Raw genomic sequence first — 21129 nt, 5'->3', positions numbered from 1 at the left:
GTAAATAATCTTGAATACACACTTACCTTGTGCTACTCTCTGCATTCCTCTGGGTGCACCCACCTCCTTTAACATAGCGGCCGCACTTTCATTCTGCAGGTGATCGGTTCATGGTAATTACAGTGACAGGCCTGACACCACCTGCACGGCTCCTGCTCCTCCTCTTACCTTAAAGTCTGCCCCAAACACTGTTGTTTTGGGAATGTGGCAGAGAAGCAGTCCTTATAGATGAAGGGTTGGGGGGAAAGAACTACACTTTTCAGTGAAGTGCACTCGAAGCCTGAACTCTGGCTCAAACCCTGTGGTAAGAACATGTCCTGGTCTCTTAGCAACCACCATTCATTTACAATTCTGGGCTACATTCTGAGATTCCAAGCACTGCAGCATTAGATACAAGATTCAAATACAGCAGGAGTGTGCAAGTGTGTGTTGTGTTGGGGATGGGAAAGTCATTTAGACACTCTGACATTGGGATCAGAAGGTAATGAGGGCATTTAAAATAAAATCAGGAGGAAGGGTCTATTGTTTATCAGTAGTTTTATATTTCAAATATGTTTTGCTCATTTGCTGTGCTTATTTCCCTGACACAGCTGTGGGCTGGATGTGGCCTGTGGGCTATAATTTGCCCAGGTCTGCACTACATGGCCTATACCCAGTTTATCCTTTCTCCCTTCTTGAGCAGAGGTGTTAGATACTACCCTTCAGTACCACAGCAATTTGCATATTTAAGTAGAACTGAAAATATGTGGTTAAAGTCTTTGCTATTTCCTCTCTCACTTTCTTCAGAAGCATGTCGGCAAAGCCAGGTGACTCATCCACCTTGACTTCTCCTAATTTTTTCAGAACCAATTTCTTTCCTATCTCAACAATTGTTCCAAATCCCCCTTAGAACACCAATATTCTCACTTCCACCATCATACAAAAATGTAAAATATATTTTAAGTATCTCTGCTATACCTTTTCCTCCAAAATGGGATTTACATTTCATCTTTGAGTGATCTTATCCTCTCGTTGCCTGTTATTTTACTGCTTAAAAAGCTCTACTTCCTTTATATTAACTGTTAGTTTTTTTTTGCATATTTATCTTTAGCCCTTCGAATCTCTTTACAATACTTCCTATATTCTTCATTATTCTCTTACCCCCAGTTTCATCAAATACTGCCCATGCAGCATTCAGAAAGGTGACAATATTCACTTTCTTCAATCCTATATGCAGGCACTTAATATTAAGTGGTCACACATACCACGAAAGCTCTCCTCCCACTCCACTACTACCAAGCCACCTATACTGCTCCCCAACCCCCATTGTTAAACCTTGGTGAATTTCAGGCATCAGGCACAATGAGTTCAGAGCTCACAATGAATTGGGATTCACTCTGAGAATTCCAAAAAGAGCTACCTAGCTGAAAATCATCAAAAGTTGCACTCAACATGCTCAAATCTCATTAGTACTAGGATCAGGAAGTATATCTATGATATCAAAAGACAGCCTTAGGTCCAATAATCCAGGCTATAAAATATACATTTACACATCAAAAACTATATGCAATGAAGAAAGCTAACCAAATCTGTTAAAACTATGACATGCTGATCATACAGAATCAGTGCGCAGGAAGCTTACAACATCACAAGAGCAGCTTATAGGCTACGCTCACAATGAGAAACTTCCCTGGTGCATTTTCCATGGCAATATCTCGACCAGATTCCACCTGCCAACCAATCAGCACCGTTTTCTCATGCAGTATAAATTATTGTTCCCTTTGAAATTTTATATTCTTGCATCTATCCTGATGAGTATAAAACTAAAAGGTTCAACAATACACAATGCATTTTTTAATTTATTCATGGGATGTATGCATCACTGACAAGGTTAGCATTTATCACAAATCACTAATTTACTTTGAGAAGGTGATGGGAAAGGCACTCCCACAGCATGGTAAGGTAGAGAGTTCCAGAATTTTGATCCGACGACACGAAGGAATGGCAATATATTGCCAAATCAGTGTGATTTGGAGGAGAACTTGCAGGTGGTAGTATTTCATGCACTCGTAGCCTTTGTTCTTCTAGGTGCTAGAAGACGTGGATTTGGAACATGCTGACAAACAAGGCATGGTAAGTTACTGCAGTGCATCTTGTAAAAGGTACACAGTGCAGTCACAATACAGGTGGTGTTTAAGGTGCTGGATGGGGTGCAAATCAAGTGGGTTACTTTGACCTGAATGGTGTCAAAATTCTTCAGTGCTGTTGGGGACACGCTCATCCAGGCAAGGCTTTGCATCACATTCCTGACTTGCGCCTAGTACAGGGTGGAAAGGCTTTTGGGAGTCAGGAGGTGAGTTATTCATGCAGAATACTCAGCCTCTGACCTGTTCTTGTAGCCACACTATTCATGTGGGTGGTTCAGTTAATTCTCTGATCAATGGTAACCCCTGGGATGTTGTAGTGCCGTTCCATGTCAAGGGGAGGTGGTTAGGTTTTATCTTGATGGAGATGGTCATTGCCTGGCACTTGAGTGGTGTGAATGTTACCTGCCAATTATCAGACGAAACCTGAAAGTTGTCCAGCTCATGCTGTATGTGGGCACGGACTGCTTCAGTATCTGAGTAGCTGCAAATGGAACTGAACACTGTGCAATCATCAGTGAACATCACCACTTCTGACCTTATGATGGAGGGAAGATCATTGCTGAAGATGTTTGGGCCTGAGACACTATCCTGAGGAACTCCTGCAGCAAAACTCTAGAGTCGAGATGATTGGCCTCCAACAGCCACAACCATCATCCTTTGTGCTGGGCATGACTCCAACCTGTGGAGAATTTTCCCCTATTTGCCATTGACCAATTTATTAAGATTCCTTGATGCCACACTCCATCAAATATTGCCTTGATGTCAAGGGCACTCATTCTCACCTCACCTCTGGAATTCATCTCCTTTGGCCATTTGTAGGCTATAATGAGATCTGGAGTGGAGTCATCTTGGTGGCACCAAAAATAAGGTACAGGCAATCATATGCAGTATGAAGATAGGCCACAGCCTGCCATCTCAGGAGGTAGTTCAGGAGATGACTTAATTAAAGCACGCTAAATGTTAAATGGAGAGCCTAGAGTGCTTCAAATCTAGGTCTGGAAAACATATCCAGAGGGGAAGAAATATAAACGAGTGAGAAACAGTTATAAACAGAATTGAGGACCAATTTCCTTACTCAGTGTGACAGATATTTGTAACTATATGTCAGCAGGGTAGTGGAGGCAAAATATTTAAAATGTTCAAAACTAGACTAAGCTGTGGCATCAAAGAAAGAGCAGTATGGGATCAGCTGCCCATTATTTTCAGTTTCTAATATATAGTTATGGTACAGTCAATGGAATTAAATATAAATGCCGCATGTAACAGTCGGCCGATTCAATAACGCCCACTTTACACCACTGCTCAAGATGAATTTCTACCTCTATATATAATAATGGGAAGACTGAGGTATTAGGGTGAACTGCACAGTGATCTTGCATCACCTTTGACTTCTTATCTTAAAATATACTAGTTTTTGAGATGGTGGAGAAAATGCAGCTTAATAATATTTCAAGATCTCTTATGCTGCTGTCCTGATAATCATGTTGGGAGGCTATTCAGAGTGATTGTGATAATCATGCATCTTGTCATTATTTCTTGTAATATCCTTTTAAAACTTTCTATGCTAACTGATCTTTGTAAATATTATTAAATACAATGGCATGTTCAATTACATATTTGTAAAATTACAAATCCTAAAAGCATGTGTATGTTACAGATAAAAGGTGTATAACTGTTACTATAGACCACAGACTGTTATAGGCAGTAGCTTGTTATAACCTCCGCCTCAGTGGTTTCGCTACTATTTGTGAAAACAAAGCTGCAACAGTTAGTCAACTAGAAATGTCAGCAACACTGACATAAATCTCTCTATCCCCCTGCAACAGTTGTTGCTGGTGAAGATTGTGAAAATCTTTCACAAAAATGCCACATGAAGATATTACTAAAATCTACACAGGCCCCATTTCCCCCACAAAAATAAGTTATCTGTTTCTAATGCTTGCACACCATTTTAAAATGTACAAGTTGCCCAAATCTGAAAAAAAGTTCTAACTGTGTTCACTTTTTAATCAAAATAGAAAACGCCTGAGTTCTTGAAGTACAAATGACTTAGAAGTCTGGTTAATATCTGTTCAAGGTTTTCAACTTCTTGAGGTCACAGAATTACTTTAAAGAGTTAACATCCACCAATTTAACTGCCCATAGGGCTGCAGTTGAAAATCCAAGAATTCAAATATTCAATGGTTAAAGCTGGGAAATATGATTGATTTTAATCAAAATTAATCTGATTTAAACATTGAAATAAAATATGAATGTTAAAATAAATGTTTACACAACTCATGTCTCCACTTTCAGTTATTGCAACTCTATGTACAATTCCCTAGTAAAGAGATCAAATCTTGGCCTCAATTCCACCAAAGTACGAAATAAAACATAAGAAAGTATGAAACAGAGCTCTGAGACTGCAAACATAGTTTCCTTCCTTTGCCTGATATCCATCCCATGAGTCAATATCATGCTTATTATTCCACAAAGGTTAAGACATGCAGAGGTGATTACTCAAGCCCCCATTAGAAAATAGACCAATTAATAGTTGAACAAATGCATAATGTATATGGTTGTCAGTCTTGTTTCTCCTGAACAGTTTTCTTATTCAAGCCTTAAGCACACTGGGTCAGCCAATTAATATAACCAACTTACTGTTGCACACATCACAGGGAGATATGACCACAGTGAGATCAGATGAAATTACTCAAATGACATCAAAAGAATTCAGGAAATCCAAGGCCATCTTCACTTCAGTCATCTGGCTAGCAAATGTCAAACCTCATGAATCCTAAACTGCGTGAGAGGTACAACTGGAGTTTAATGACCTGAAATAGGGCAGCTTACTTACACCAAGTATTGGATGCTAAATCGAGGCCCTGTGGGTCCTCTCAAGTGGGTATAAAAGATTCCAATGCACTATTTGGAGAGCAAAGGAGTACCCTTGGTCTCTTGGCCAATATTTATCCCTTTACCAATAACACTAAAAAACAGCCATCTGATCAATGCTGTTTGTGGGATCTTGGTGTGGGCAAACTAGCTACTGTGTTTCCCTGCATTACAACAGTGACTTCTCTTCAAAAGCACTTCATTGGCTGTAAAGTGGCTTGAGACATCCTCAGGTCATGAAAGATGCCATATATATGAAAGATTTTCCTTCTTTTCAATTACTAGTACAAAAACCAGGGAAGAACGTACTTAAAGTTGAGAAATCAAAGCAGACCAAACACAGATTTCAAATAAACTACACCAATGCTAACGTGCAATACAAAAGCCTTCCAGAAGAATATTTTGAGACTTTGCCTTCTCTGAAATCAGATGCCATTAATAAAATGTTGCAAGACAGAACCATGAAATTCATCATATTGCTCAGACTGATGTAAAAGTTGCTTTGGCATTTACATGATGCAGCAAACCAAAAATATACGGATACATACACACTTAGCTTTACAGTGGTTAAAAATCTAGGTACAGTTATGATCAATTTCTAAGTTCACTCATTTTAAAAGAGAAGAGAAAAGGAGGAGAATTATTGCATTTTCAATGGAAACATGTGGACAAGTCTGTCTTTAGCCATTCATAAGGCAGCAAAGCAGACATGTGAAATTATCTACTTTGGTAGAAAGAATGGAAAAGCAGAATATTTTTCAAAAGGTGAGAGATGAGTAAATGTTGGTATTCAGAAGGAATCTTGGTGCCTTTGTAAATGAGTCACAAAGTTAACATGCAAATACAGCAAGCATTAGGAAGGCAAATGGTATATTAGCTTTTATTGCAAAGGGTTTGGAGCACAATAAGGAATCCTTGCTGCAATTATATAGGACTTTGGCGAGGCCACACCTAGAGTACTGTGTGCAGTTTTGGCCTCCTTACCAATCATAGAATTAAGAAACAATTCTTCATCCCAAGCAGAATTTGTTTAACTTCAATTATACTATATCAGTATGCCAGCACCACTATGGAAATGGCTCAGTGCTGCTAAGAGAGTTCAATATTAACAAGGTTAAGCATTCAAGAATGGGAATTCTTAAACAGGAAAATAAAATTAATGCTATTTTACAATTAGATTTCTAATTAGGTTATAGAAAGTTACAACAGTCCAATTCCTTAATCAACCCTAAAGAATTTACCATGTAAGTTCTAAGAGTGCTGAAACTATGAAGCAATTTATATTTTAATCATTTTACACAACACATCTGAAAGGTTCCTTTTTTGGATTAACAGCACAAACAAGCAAACATAAATAGAGAAAATTCTTGAGAATGGCATTCAGTCATTTTCAATATAAAAACTCTATAACAAACTAAAAAGAAAGCATACAAACATTATCTACCTGCACAGTACGGCTTGCATTGATGTGCTCCTGGTGCAGCTTGTCCCATTGACTCCATCGCTGGTACTGCAAAAAGGAATTGCATACTTACATCATAGAATTCATATACAGTATTCAAATGATGACAAACATAATTTAACAACCCTGGGACTGGTGTGATATGAGTATTGTGTTAAGAATCATGATTTTTAGATTTAAGTAACAAGTTTTCTACAATTCTACTTCTCTAATTTACCTTTAACATGTATATTCTGAAAATGTCCAATGCAGTGTATTTTTCAAATGCTACACAATTCAAAGCATGTATATTTTTTAAAAAATCATTTTATAGATATTATCAAGAGCTTACATATTTTACCGAAGGCCAGAACTTAAAATAAAGGATTTGTTTTTATGTAACCCCTTTCACAAACAGCTGATGTCTCAATGCGCTTTACAGCCAATGTAGTACTTTTGAAGTGTAGTCATTGGTGTAATGTAGGAAATGTATCAGCCAATTTGTACATAGCAAGCTCTCACAAAGCAATGCAACAAAGACCAGGTAATCTGTTTTTGTGATGTTGATTAAGGGATATTGACCATGACATTGCTCTTTTTCAATGCCATGTGATCTTTTATGTCCACCTGAAAGAGTTGACGGGTCCTCAATTTAACGTTTCATCTGAAATCCAGCATCTTTGGTAGTGCAGCACAGCACTCTTTCAGTACTGCATTGGAGTCTCAGCCTTGATTTTTGTGCTCAAGTCTTGCAGTGGGACTTGAACCCACAACCTCTGACTCAGAGGCAAGCGTGCTATCAACTGAGCAACGACTGACACACAATATTGGCTGTTTCTAGTGCTAAGCATGGGTACTATGCATTGTACACAAACATGCTTCAAGTGGTCTCTACATAAAATTAAAAATGTAATCGCATGATTTGGATTAATTGTTTTGATGCATGAGTGTTTAATGGATATTCTGATAAAGTAATTAAACTATTTATTAATTCAGTCTGAATAAACCTTTTGAGTGATCAAAACATGGTTACATTCTATTATAAAATTCTGAATATTGTTTTGTTTTTATCACAGTGCTTTGAACTCTAACAGCTTTAATACCACCTACATGCATTTCAGAAATTTATATATCAGAAACTTCCAGTTTGTTGTTTTCCATAGGGATCAAAACAACCACAGATCCCACCAGAACTAAAATTTGGCTATTTATTTTCTATATAAACAGTTGCCAGAGGCATTCAGAGAATGTTCTGAACTCTTGTCTCTGGGATGCCTCAATTTTAGATTGTTTGGGACATGCTCCTGCCAGTTAACTACTTACCATTAAATTTTTAAAAAAGAAATTTAGACCAGGAGTAACATATTTAAAGTTAAATTTCAAATCCAGGACCAGTCCAATGCTAAATTACCTAATAAAGTAAAACCTTCTCCAAATCTTATCTCTTTCAGATGAAAGTTTCAGATCGTGAAGCTATGAGTAATTAGCTGGTCATACTGTTTAAAACTTTCCCTGTGACAACCTCATAAAACATGGGTCTGCCAGCTTCTATAGTGGCTGCTGAGAAACTAGATCTGAGAAATCAACGTTTAATACTTAGAACTTTAATTACCTGTCTCTGCAAGGTTTTAAGTTGTAATACTTCAAGATATCCTAACCAGCATGGCAATTGGGCAGAATTTAATGGAGCCTGCTGGAGTAGGCGTGATGGAGGGAGGCCAGAAGAATTGGGCAGGAGTACCAGCATCAGATTCCCGGTGTTGGGCAAACTGTTCCCAATTAAGTTTGAGGCCAGTAGTTCGATGCAGGAACCCCTTCCGCTGACAGTGGGATGTCAATTAGGCTTATTGATGAACCATTTGACACCAATTATCCCTGAGGCCACCAGAATTCAGTGGTGACAGAGATTTAACAGGACTCACATGGACTCAATGAGGGACAGGAAATCAGTGCCCAATTGAAGGACCCACCATTGGGAAAGAGGCAAAGAGGGGTGCTGCTGAATGCCACATCCTTGCCCTTGCCACCAACCCCCTTGCATGTCTCCTCTCTAGTGACCCCACCTCTTCCCACTCACTTGTGTCCTGGGATCCAGTGTTAATCCTCGAGCTGTTCCTGAGAGCATTACGGGCAGCAGCAACCTCTGATTGATTAGCAGATTTTGGAGACTAAGGTATTTTTCACCCCTGACTCCACACCCCCCCCCCCAAAGGTCCTAAATCCCATGGAAGGTCCAATGCTGGCCAGCTAAATGCCTGACGGGCACAATTTCATCAGACCTACCCCACCGAAGCAACATGGAGCTCCCGCCAGTTCTCCTAGCCATTATATTTCAGAAGACAATTTCTAAGTCACATATGAAAACGTACCTAAAGGGCTCTGAACTAACAGAACAACCTTTGGCAAGATTATCGAACAGTGAAGTGCTCCTAGATTTTTAAATAGCAAAACCATCAGGGATTAAACATGTAGCTGCTCCTGTTGACTACAATCTTCTACCAAGATAAGCTGAGAGGTAGGTACCTTAGTCAGCAGTTGTCACCAATAAAAATTTTTTTGCTCTGTTAAAATCTATAGAAAAGTTGAAGCAATTCTGGGTTGTGGCTTTTCTGACTAGGTCCATCAAATCTGCTTGCCTCACAAGAGAATAAAGCCAAAAGCTGATCTGGTTTTTCACATTTTGAACTGTTCCATGCAAACATTTATTGGAAATGTAGAATATTCTCATATTAAAATCTGATAAGATTTTAATTCTGGGCACCAGCAGGGCCAAAGGAGTACTTAATGACTTTCAGGTATGATGTCATAACTCCATCTAATATAGTATTACCCTTTTGTCTATGTACATATTTAAATAATGTTACTGCATGTGAGAATTATCCACTCCATGGGCCACAGTCACCTTACAGTGAAGTTGTTTTAATTGTTAGTAAATCCATTAAAATGAATAAAATTGATATAAGACAACAGGACACAAGTAAAGAAAAAACTGCATTTATTTAGTGCCCATCACATCCTCAAGATGTTCCAAAGCATTCACAGCCATCAAGCATTTGAATGGAAGAAATTTGTCCTGGTAAGCAATGCAAAACAATAACAGCAGCAAATTGGCAAGTATAAACGGAGCTGTATTTCGCTATCACCCAAAACATGACATCCACCAACCCCCTCCCCACCCACTCCTCCCATCATCCCCTACACCGCCTCAAATTTTGATTGTGGGACGGTGCATTTTCTAGCATTTTGAGAGCTTACTGTTATTCTGTACAACTTTATCATATTCTGCAACTCTAATCTATTATGTCAATGTGAACTAAAATCCTTGAGTTACAATAATGCCACACTGCAGTGTATTCTACATGAGCAAAACAAAACTGGCCCAGTAGCGCACCCGTCCCTTCCAACAACCCAATTGCAATCAACATGAACATGATTACATAATTGAATACTAATTCTAACTAGCTTGAGGAAGAAAAAAAACCTTATAACACAAATTCTAATAAAAGGTCAAACACAACTATTAACCTGATTTTAAATCCCTCTGCTGCTGATCAAATTGCTGTATATTTCACAGCTTTTCTAACGTGTGGCTATAAATTACTGTTAGTTATAACAGCAAAATGATAGTTAACATTCCTTGTATGATATTTTAGCACCTACCTCGCTTTAACAAAGTCAACCTATTTTAAATCGGTTTTCATAATTAAATTCTCACAAACAGGATGATATTCCAAATCATACATCACAAATGTACACTGCAATAAAATCTTACACATGAGAATATCACCAATTTAAAAAAAAATCAACTCATCACCTCTCCAAGTCCACTCTATTTTAGATCTAAATTCTAACAACATTGCAAATGCTGTGATAAGAATGTTCAAATAAAACCAATTAATGCACTCACATCCAACAGACCCTCTAATTATCTTTTGTTCTGTGCAGCCTATACCTTTAACTGTGCAGGACCTTTCAATTTTGTTGCGCAGCCGCCCACTGGCAGTAACTTAAAAGGGCAAACTTGTGCTTGGCACATGTGGGAATTTCCGGTTTGTAGCCAGGCCAGTGCCGCTTAAAGGAAACATTTCTCACATCTCCCAAAATATAGACGCAACAGGTCCAACATTCACCAGCAAATTCCATGAAGGGTTTTTTTTTAAAAAGAGCTGCAATTCTATGACAGTGAAGCTCAGGATGCAAGTGCAAAAGACAAGGCTGAAGCATTTGCAACCATCTTCGACTAGAAGTGCCAAGCAGCACAGATGCAAGTCTTCAGCCAACTTGATTCACTCCACAAGGTATCAAGAAACAGCAATGGCTATGAGCCTGACAACAACCTGGTTGTAATACAAAAAGCTTGTGCTCCAGGGCTAGCTGCAACCTTTGCCAAGCTGTTCCAGTACCGCTACACCATTGGCATCAACCCGACAATGTGGAAAATTGCCCACATGTCCTGCCTATAAATAGTAGGCAAATTAAATCCAATCCAACCAATTACCACTCCATCATTCCACTCTTGATCATCGGTAAAACGATGGAAGGTGCTGTTGACAGTGCTTTCGAGCAGCTATAACCTGCTCACTGAACTCCAGTTTAGGTTCTGCCAGGATACTCAACTCCGGGCCACATTATAGCTGAAGAGCTGAATTCCAGAGGTGAGGTGAGATTGTGACTGCCCTTGACATCAAGGCAGCATTTGACCTCATGTGGCATCGAGGATTCCTCGTAAAGTTGAAGTCAACGGGAATCTGGGCGAGATTTCTCCAATGGCTCTAGTCATACCCAGTTCAAAGGAAAATGCTATAGTTGCGAAAACCAATCATGTCTGTCCCTGGCATCACTGAAGGAGGTCTTCCAGGCCCAAGATCCTTCAGCTGCTTTATCAATGATTTTACTTTCTTCACTGTTCAATTCTATTAGTAATTCCTCAGATACTGATGCAGATCATGTCTGCATTCAGCAAGACCTGGACAAAATTCAAGCTCAGGCTGATGACACACAAGTGCCAGGCAATGACCATTTCCAACCAGAGAAAATCTAACCATCTCCCCTTGACATTCAGTGGCATTACCATTGCTGAATTCTCCATCCTGGGGATCATCATTGAGGAGAGACTTAACTGTACTAGTCACATAAATTTTGTGGCTATAAGAACAGATCAAAGGCTGGGTATTCTGCATAAGTAAACTTACCTCCTGACTCCGCCAACCCTTTCTACCACCAACAAGGCACAGGTCAGGAGTGTGATGGAATACTCCCCACTTGCCTGAGTGAGTGCAGCTCCAACAACACTCAAGAAGCTGGACACCATCTAAGGCAAAGCAGACCACTAGACTGACACCCTCTCAAGCACCTTAAACATACACTTCCTCCACTGCTGGTGCACATTGGCAGCAGTGAATACCATCTACAAGATGCGCTGTTCCCTCAGTGTCATTGGATCAAAATCCTGGAACTCCCTAACTATACCACAAGGAGACTGCAGGCCTTTAAGAAGATGGCTCACTGCCACCTTCTCAAGAGCCAATCAGGGGTGGGCAATAAATACTGGCCTTACCAGCAACACACAAATCCCACGAACGAATAAAAATTAAATGTGTTGTATAGAACTTCAGTCACAAACAATAAATAAATACATTTCTAATTACAACTCTCAGAAACCAACAGCTTGTATTAAAACAGAATAGATTTTAGCAGCCCTATATTAATGGGCTAGGAATCGGAGGCACCAGTAAAATAGCAAGGGAAGGTAGGGGGTAGTGTTCCTGTTGTTTGCCTACCATCATTGCATTTTACCAGCAGCAGGGAAGGGGGAGCATGTTCCCCCCACCCCCCTACCAAAAGACCACTTGAGCCACTTAAGTGGCCAATAAAGGGCTCATCCCAGCCCCACTTGCATTTTACCAGAAGCAGGCAGCTGCGTGGGAAGACTGCCAAGTGAACCCTAAGCAGCCTCCCTGTCCGCTTGCGGGCAGGGGCTTTTTAAGTATTTGTTGACTCAAAGAGGTGCCTCCCAGTGGCAATGACCTGCCTGCCTGCCTTCACCACCTGCCCCCTTACCATGCTGGAGCCTGCCTGACTGGCCCTGGCACCCCCAGACCCCAGTTAACTGTTTGGGAGGATGGCAAGCTTCCATGGCGACAACCTCTTTCAGGTATGGTCCCAACAGTGGACACTGCTCCCAGTGAGCTGCTGGGGACACAGAGCAGGATAGTACAACCCTTTGGAGCTGCAAACGTTATGATTGCACAGAAATTCAAGCCCTGATACACAGAACATTCAGACCCCAAGATGCAGAAGTTGTAAGATCCCAAGAACAAAATTTGCAGGACCCCATACACGCTAAAGCATTATCACACATTCAGAAAAATAGCGACCCCCAAACACAAAAAGTCAGAGACCCCTTCCAAACTGCCAAACATAAAACATACAAACTCTTCCCTCTTCAAACAAATCCTCAGCCCCTTCCTTCCTTCCCTTCTCATCCTCACATCTTCATTCCCATCCTTCTTCATCCATTTCAGGTTTCCCCTGAAGATTGAGGGTGAGGAACACATTGGAAAAGCCATGGAGAAACAGTTGTAAGCATTACCCTGTAAAAAGAATTCTAAATTAAGCACAAATATGAAAACCCTGCTCCCTAATCCTATAAAACATGAATTCAGATAGGTGTATTTTGTTTGACTTGTCATCGTACACATGCAGTAATATGATAAGCCCAATAAATTGTGTGTGCATAATAATAGAATAGTTTTCACATAAATTAACATTTATTATTCAAGCTCTGAAACTTAACAAGAGACTCTGTATAACCTGTGACACCACATACAAATACGAGGAATATTAACTAACTAATAAATGAATGGCAGTCCAATTAAGCACCACAAAAAGCATTCAAGCTGCAATCCCAACAATATAAATTTGTAAATCAGTATAAAGAAAGAGGTGGTCTTGTGGTGCAGCGGGTAGCATTCCTGCTCTAAGCCAGAAGCTCCAGGTTTGAGTCCCACCCCAGGACTTTTTTTTAAATTCATTCATGGGATGTGGGTGTCACTGGCTTGACCAGCATTTATTACCCATCCCTAATTGCCCTTATTCAGAGGGCATTTAAGAGTCAACCACATTGCTGTGGGTCTGGAGTCATATGTAGGCCAGACCAGGTAAGGACAGCAGGTTTCCCTCCCTAAAGGACATTAGTGAGCCAGATGGATTTTCACAACAATTGGCAATGGTTTCATGGTCATCATTAGACTTATAATTCCAGATTTTGTTTTGATGGGCAAGGAAGGTGAGTTCAAATCGCGGCCAAAAAAGTCGATCATCAACCTGCAATTCCTTCCAACATATGCTGATGTAAGAGCGGGAGAGATCAGTCCTGGTCAGCTCTGTCATTGAAAAAAAGTTGGAGCTTCTACCACTATCCATAGCTCCAGGCCGTAACATGCATGTAAAAGTGCATGTTGCCACAGCAACTCGACTCCATGTGATCTGTAATACACCACCACTGTAATGAAAGAATTTATACAATTCTTTTCATACCTCAGCACATTCTGAAGTGTTTTACAGCTAATGAATTACTTATCAAATCTGGTACTACAGAAAATGCAGTAGTCAATCTGCACAGAGCAAGGTCCCAAAGCAGCAATGAGATTAAGGTGTGATAATCTGTGGGATGTTGGCCAGGATACTGGGAGAACTCTCCTGCTCTTCTTCAAATAGTGCCATGGGATCTTTTACATTTACTTTATGGAGCATCTGTTTCACATTTTATCCGAAAGATAACACCTCCATAGAGCAGCGCTCAGTTCAGCACTGAAGTACCAGCCTGCATTACTAACATTATTTCACTACTATATTTACAAAGAATGGTGTATGTCATAACTATCACAATTACTTATACCTCAAACAAAAACAGAAAATGCTGGAGAAAATGCTGGAAAAACTCAGGTCTAGCAGCATCTGTGGAGAGAAACAGAGTTAATGTTTCGAGTCCGTATGACCCTTCTTCAGAGCTCTGAAGAAGATTCATATTAGACCTGCTGAGTTTTTCCAGCATTTTCTATTTTTGTTTCAGATTTCCAGCATCCGCAGTATTTTGCTTTCATGAGTTTTACTTCGCTTGGAATCCAACATTGAATTCCTAAAGTGCAGCAATAGAAGGCAGTGTTCTGTAGGTCCTAATACACAATCAAAATCAAAGAATAGCAAAAAAAAGCAGGATAAATCAATTTATCGCAAAATAGATGGTGCCAATCTTGGATTTATTAACTTCTGGGGGCCTGCTAAATTGGTTGGTTCCCAAAAACAGGCACAGGGATCACGATGCACAATTAACACACACCCACTGTGTTGTTTAGTTGCTGCACATATCAATGGGGGGGGCTGTCAAAAGAAAAACTTAGCTTCCTTGCTTCATTAAGCTTAAAGCTAGCTTGCATCTCTTAAAGGGGAGGTGCATTTTGGTTGGAACACATACTAGAAGGTATGCAGAAAGTGAATATGGTCTGGGAATGCCGCAACATGAGACAGAGCAGACTCCAAGGTTTTCAATCAATTCACTTGATGGAGGAGATGGGGAAGGTAGGAGAGATGTCCTCTATCAACATGGGTCCAGTAGGTCCTCATACACAATCAAAATAACTGGGAACAGATAGCCATTAAGTTAATGCCTGGAGTCTAACAACAAGGACCTAGATTCAGTGCTTTAAGAAATTCAATGACCTCACATGAGTAGTCAAGGTCAATAAATGCATCCTCAAATGTGATAACATATCAATTGCATCACTAAGTCTTAGGCACACTTAAATCCACCACACCTCATCGCTCACCTGCTAACAATCTCTATCAATTAGGATTCATAGCTGACATTCAAAAGCTCCACTGTACCCTCGCATACTTAATACTGATGTAAACCTCACACCCACATCTTGCACACACTACCAGCTATTTAATCATGACAGCCACATCATCAAACAGGTTGCACAATATTCTCTAACACACTTACCTCTCTCTCTTTCAGGACAACATGGCACACAACTGGAGGCAGCAGGAGCTAACCAGAAGAGGACAAGTGCACCTGAATGTCTAACCTCTGATGAAAATTAGGGTGTTGACACATTATTCAAACAACTATTGATAAGAACCATAGAACCAGAGAAAAGTTACAGCACAGAAGGAGGCCATTTGGCCCATCTTATCCATGCCAGCCCTAGGACACCCAGGTGCCCTTTCTAATCCCACCTTCCTGCACCTGGCCCATAGCCCTGCAGCTTACAGCACTTTAGAGTTTAAAGTTTCTGCCTCTACCACAAACTTGGGCAGCGAATTCCAGACACCCACTACCCTCTGCGTAAAAAAGTTCTTCCTCATGTCCCCCCTACACCTTCTGCCACTTATCTTGAATCTATGTCCCCTGGTTCTAGAATTCTCCATCAAGAGAAACAATTTTATCCTGTCCACTCTATCTATTCCCTTCATAATTTTGTACACCTCAATCAAGTCACCTCTCAGCCTTCTTTATTCTAAGGAAAATAACCCCAACCTATCCAATCTCTTCTCGTAGCTACACTTTTCTAATCCTGGCAACAGTCTTGTAAACCTCCTCTGCACTCTTTCCAGAGCTATTACGTCCTTTCTGTGATGTGACCAGAATTGCACACAATACTCCAGTTGTGGCCTCACCAGTGTTTTACCAATTCCAACATTATATCCTTACTTTTATATTCTATAGCTCTGCCAATGAAGGAGAGCATTCCATATGCCTTCTTTACAACCTTATCTACTTGAACTGCTGCCTTCAGGGACCTGTGTACTTGTATGCCAAGATCTCTCACTTCACCTACCCCTCTTAGTAGGGCTTGGCCTAAATAGCCAAGTGGTTATGGTACTGGGTTTGTAACCCCGAGATCAAGAGTTCAAATCTCACAATGGCAAACTATGAAACAATGTAACTTCATTTGAATAGGAACAGATGGAAACGTGTTTGTACTCGAAAGAGTTACCCCTCTTAGTATATTCCCATTTATTTTGTAAACCCTGTAACTGTTTGATCTCCCTAAATGTATGACCTCACACTTCTCTAAGTTAAAATCCATCTGCCACTTTACCGCCCACTCCATCAACCAATCTATATCGTTTTAAAGATTATGGCTATCGTCTACACTATCCACTACTCGGCCAATCGTCGTGTCATCTGCAAATTTCCCAATCGTGCCCCCCACATTCACGTCCAAATAGTTAATATATAACACAAACAGCAAGGGTCCTAACACCGATCCCTGTGGAACACCACTTGAGACAACTTTCCATTCGCAAGGGCATCCATCGACCATTACCCTTTGTTTCCTGTTACAAAGCCAATCTTTTATCCAGTTTGCAACATTACCCTGAATCCCACGGGCTTTTACTTTCCTGACCAATCTGCCATGTGAGACCTTGTCAAATGCCTTGCTAAAATCCATGTACACAACATCCACTGCACTACCTTCATCAATCCTTCAAAACCAGAGTTTTTTTAATTCATTCCTGGGATGTGGGCTTCGCTGGCTGGGCCAGCATTGTATTGCTTATCCATAGTTGCCCTTGAGAAGGTGGTGGTGAGCTGCCTTCTTGGACTGCTGCAGTCCATGTGGTGTACGTACACCCACAGTGCTGTTAGGGAGGGAGTTCCAGGATTTTGACCCAGTGACAGTGAAGGAACGGTGATGTATGTCGTAGTCAGGATGATGAGTGACTTGGGGGGAACTTCCAGGTGGTCGTGTTCCCATCTATCTACTGTCCTTGTCCTTCTAGATGGTAGTGATCCTGGTGGAACACAAACTGGGTGTCAGTGAGTAGGTTATCGCTAAGCAAGTGCCTTGATAGCACTGTTAATGACCCCTTCCATTACTTTACTGATGATGGAGAGTAGACTGATGGGGCGGTAATTGGCCGGGTTGGATTTGTCCTGCTTTTTGTGTACAGGACACACCTGGGCATTTTTCCACATAGCCAGGTAGATGCCAGTGTTGTAGCTGGAACAGCTTGGCTGGAGGCACAGCAAGTTGTAGAGGACAAGTCTTCAGTACTATTGCCGGAATATTGTCGGGGCCCATCACCTTTGCAGTATCCAGTGCCTTCAGCCGTTTCTTGATATCACGTGGAGTAATATCATGCCCATTGGCCAGCGGCCAGTCCCCACTTATTTGGGACAGGTAGCTGAGCAGCAGCATGCAGAAAAGGCTTGGGTGTTCAAATAACCTGGGCCCCTTAGCTGCTCATGTTGTCAGATGGAACGGATTGAAACCTCGCACCTCCACACCAACCAGGATCCCAGGTTTAAGTTCCCCCTATACTTAGCCACTTTTAAATAGTCTAAACAGAGATTAAATGGACATATTAACCTACATCTGGACAGCAGAGCCAGGAACTAAATGGACACTAACTTATCTGCTCCTGAATAATCCAACCAATGGTTTAATGGAGACAAATTGGTTATATTGCATTCTTGGTGAAAACATTTCTACAAAATTCCACAAGAACAGCAAACGTTTAATGTAACAGTTAATTTGATATAACTCAATTTACTGTTGGGTGTTGACTGAATCCTGAACAACCGAGAATAATACTGCAATGATGGTACAAATACCCATTTACCAAGGTGGCCTATAGATCTTAAGTCACAAGTAACCTGGTGTCTCAGGATGAATGCCGCCCTGGTTGACAATGGTAGAACACTCTGGCCCAGGTTTTGCAGTCACAGTAGAGGCAAACTCAGAGAAGTTTGCTGCTCATGAGAGCTGCAATGCACCACAACTTCCAGGGAGCCCACGTAACCTTAAATACAGAGATCGTGGTAAGCCTGAATGGGAACCACACTGAAGGTTTCACCAGGGCCTGTCATTTGGAAACTTCAGCTGATTACCTAGAACATAATACAACTTTTTAATGTTGAATTTTTTTAGGACAGCTCCTAGGAGATGCGGAGCCTGCTCAGGAGGCATATGCCTTCAAACACTCCCTCTCCTCCAGCTACCCCAGTTCCTTTCCCCACAAACTCAGCAGCTCTTCTGGTTCTGCCCCTTCCTCCCCCTCCCACCCCATCATCACTGTCCTACCAATGTCTGAAACAGCACTTGAGATTTTTCCCCTCCATCAAGCACTGTTTCCGATATCATTGGAGCCAAGGAGCCTAAGTGGAGAGGACCTGGGGGTGCCAGGGATACTTGGGGGGAGGAGACCGGTGGTGGAGAACTGTAATTAAAATGTATATACACTTTCATCACCACCATCAAATAAGAAAGTCTAAGAAGTGAAGAAACACTTACCTGTCATTGAGCTGAACTTAGACGTCAAGGGATGTGGCTTCAGTTGTTAGGATCAAGAGTGAGGGGGTTGGTTGGGGGGGGGGGGGGGGGGGTGGTTTTTGCATGCGGCAGGATGTGACTTCAGCAGCAATGCACCATCTTGCTAGACCTCTCCACCGACTTTACCATTGGACCCATGCTGCAGCTAGGAGAGCAAGTTCCCAATGCAGCCCATGACCAAGGTCAGGTTACTTCTTCATGCAGTCAGTGGCAAAGACCTCCACTCCGCTACTGACTACAAGATCCGGTCCCCTGTTTTTCCATGCATGCCCTTTGAAGAATACTCTCATAACCTACTATACATAACTGCAGTAAAATCCTCACTCCAGTCCTTATATTAACAACCATAAACAAAACATACCAGCAACTTTGTACATGTTCTTTTGAGTTTGGCTTCTGTGAGCAGTGGTAACTTATGCAATTATTGTTTCATGCAATCAAGTTATTTTTAGGGGCAGTTTTCTCCCCACAGGCACCAATGCTTGTTGCCATACAGTGGTACATGATGTGGCCTGAGGCCATGTGCACCATATAAGATATATTCAGCCGTAGAAGAAATGACAGCCCAGCCTATTCTTTTCTCTTACCCAATATCTACTCCACATTTGGACCGCCTTTCTGGATAGCAATGAGCAGTGGAATTCCTAACTCAACTTTTCTCTACCTTCACGACCTCAGGAGCCAATTGCGGAACTTCACTAACCCCCTTGGATGTGATTACCTAACTAACTCAGATCAGACCAAGACTTGAATTTGGACGTGTCTGTCCACTGAACTTTAGCCACCAAGCTACTTAGTTACCTTATTCACAGAGAGTGTTCTGATTAAGTATTCACAATCCTGTTCCTACTGGTAAATCTGTGGAGGATTGTCAATACACAGGACACTCACAGGAAACAGGATAGGGTTAAAGGAAAGAAAGAGACAGATTAATGCAAGATTATAGGAAAAACTCATTTATTTTTTTATACAAACTCCAACTAAATACTTGTTTAAATAGTGTCCTGATGATAAATTTAAAAAATAACCGTTCATAACCATAACATGGCATTAATCTTCCTCTACACATTAATACATTTTGTTAATCTGATCGCAGACCCCTCGGAAATTATTCAAGAGATCTGTGGTAGAGTTTCTGCAAGCTATCATTTTAATTACTTAATTGAGTTTTGCAAAATAATGTCTTAATTCAAGTTTTCATCATTTACCCAACTCCTGCTGAATGTATTAACTCAGTCATTACTGGAAGTACCTGTTGTGGGGAGGAAGGGCAGTAACGCAGTCTGAAGGCTCAGATTCAATTGCTAACAGCTTTTGGGGCTGAGATTTAACTCCAAGGTGTGGCAGTGAGACCTTTGAAGGAAGAATTCTAAAAGCTTGTGGCAGTGTCCTCATATCTAATCCTCCTTCTTATATCCACTTCTTCTTCATCCTACAATCTCTTCTGATTTACAAACTGGTGTATGATGAGGTAAGCCTGCACCTCTAACTCCCCCCCCACCTTTCTTCTTTCAGATATCCAAGAAGTGCAACCTGGTCAGGCAGTGGAGAAACAGCAAGAAGAGTGATGAATAAGACACACCATCACTTGCTTTCACACTTGCAGCCACTAGCTCAGATCCTGACACTGCATGTATCATAGAAGTTAGATTAGAGCCAGGATCTGACATGGTGAGACAATGGGTATGAGTGGCCTAGAGTCAGGGCAGGATCCAGATTTCAGTTCACTGGATGACTTGGTCTGACATGAATTCTGCTGCAAAGTTGAGCTCTTCGATGAGGCAGGCTACAGAAGGTGGTTGATGGATATACACAACAAAATGCTTGGTGCATTAGGAAGCCTGTGGTTCATGTCAAGAAGCATGCTGGAATTCAGCACCAGCTCAGCACAGGGTTTTTCACAGAGCTTGAAGCACCTCATTTCCCAGATGAAAATGGTGGCCAACTCCATGTGTACACTTGTGGTCTCAACCATGAAGCAGCATCTGATAATCAATGTCTCAACTGCCACTGCAGCACAAGCAGCTTCCAGCAGAAGTCTGAGTGCTGCTGTCAAAACTCAGACTGAAGTCATTTAAGATTAGCTTGCTGCCATGTAAGCTCAGACTGCTGTAATTATGGCTGTTGATACCACCGTTCAAAAGGGGCTTTCAGGGGGTAACAGCAGCGCAGCAATAAATCCACCAACAGACTACTATGATTGCTGAGGCCCGATCACAGGGAAGTGGCAGTGATTCCATGGAGCACAAGCCACAAGCACAGAGCGGGGCGGTCGCAGGGAGAACAAAAGGGAGAGTATGACAGTTGGAAAGCAGGAGGGATTAATTAACAAAAGGGTTGATAG

General features: G+C 41.2%; 1 protein-coding gene across 2 annotated transcripts in view; it reads right to left on the bottom strand.

Moving 5' to 3' along the window:
- The window catches only part of stx17 (syntaxin 17), a 102845-nt gene that overhangs the window by 51138 nt on the left and 30578 nt on the right, over positions 1-21129 (bottom strand). For both annotated transcript variants that reach the window (XM_041183626.1, XM_041183627.1), the window contains exon 3: positions 6445-6510. In XM_041183626.1, coding sequence (XP_041039560.1) covers positions 6445-6510 — 66 coding nt within the window. The remainder of the gene's footprint in view (positions 1-6444; positions 6511-21129) is intronic.

Source organism: Carcharodon carcharias, chromosome 3, assembly GCF_017639515.1.
Source record: "Carcharodon carcharias isolate sCarCar2 chromosome 3, sCarCar2.pri, whole genome shotgun sequence".
Taxonomy (NCBI): Eukaryota; Metazoa; Chordata; class Chondrichthyes; order Lamniformes; family Lamnidae; genus Carcharodon; species Carcharodon carcharias.
Note: the sequence above shows the minus strand (reverse complement) of the source record. Positions and strands in the feature narration are given on the sequence as shown.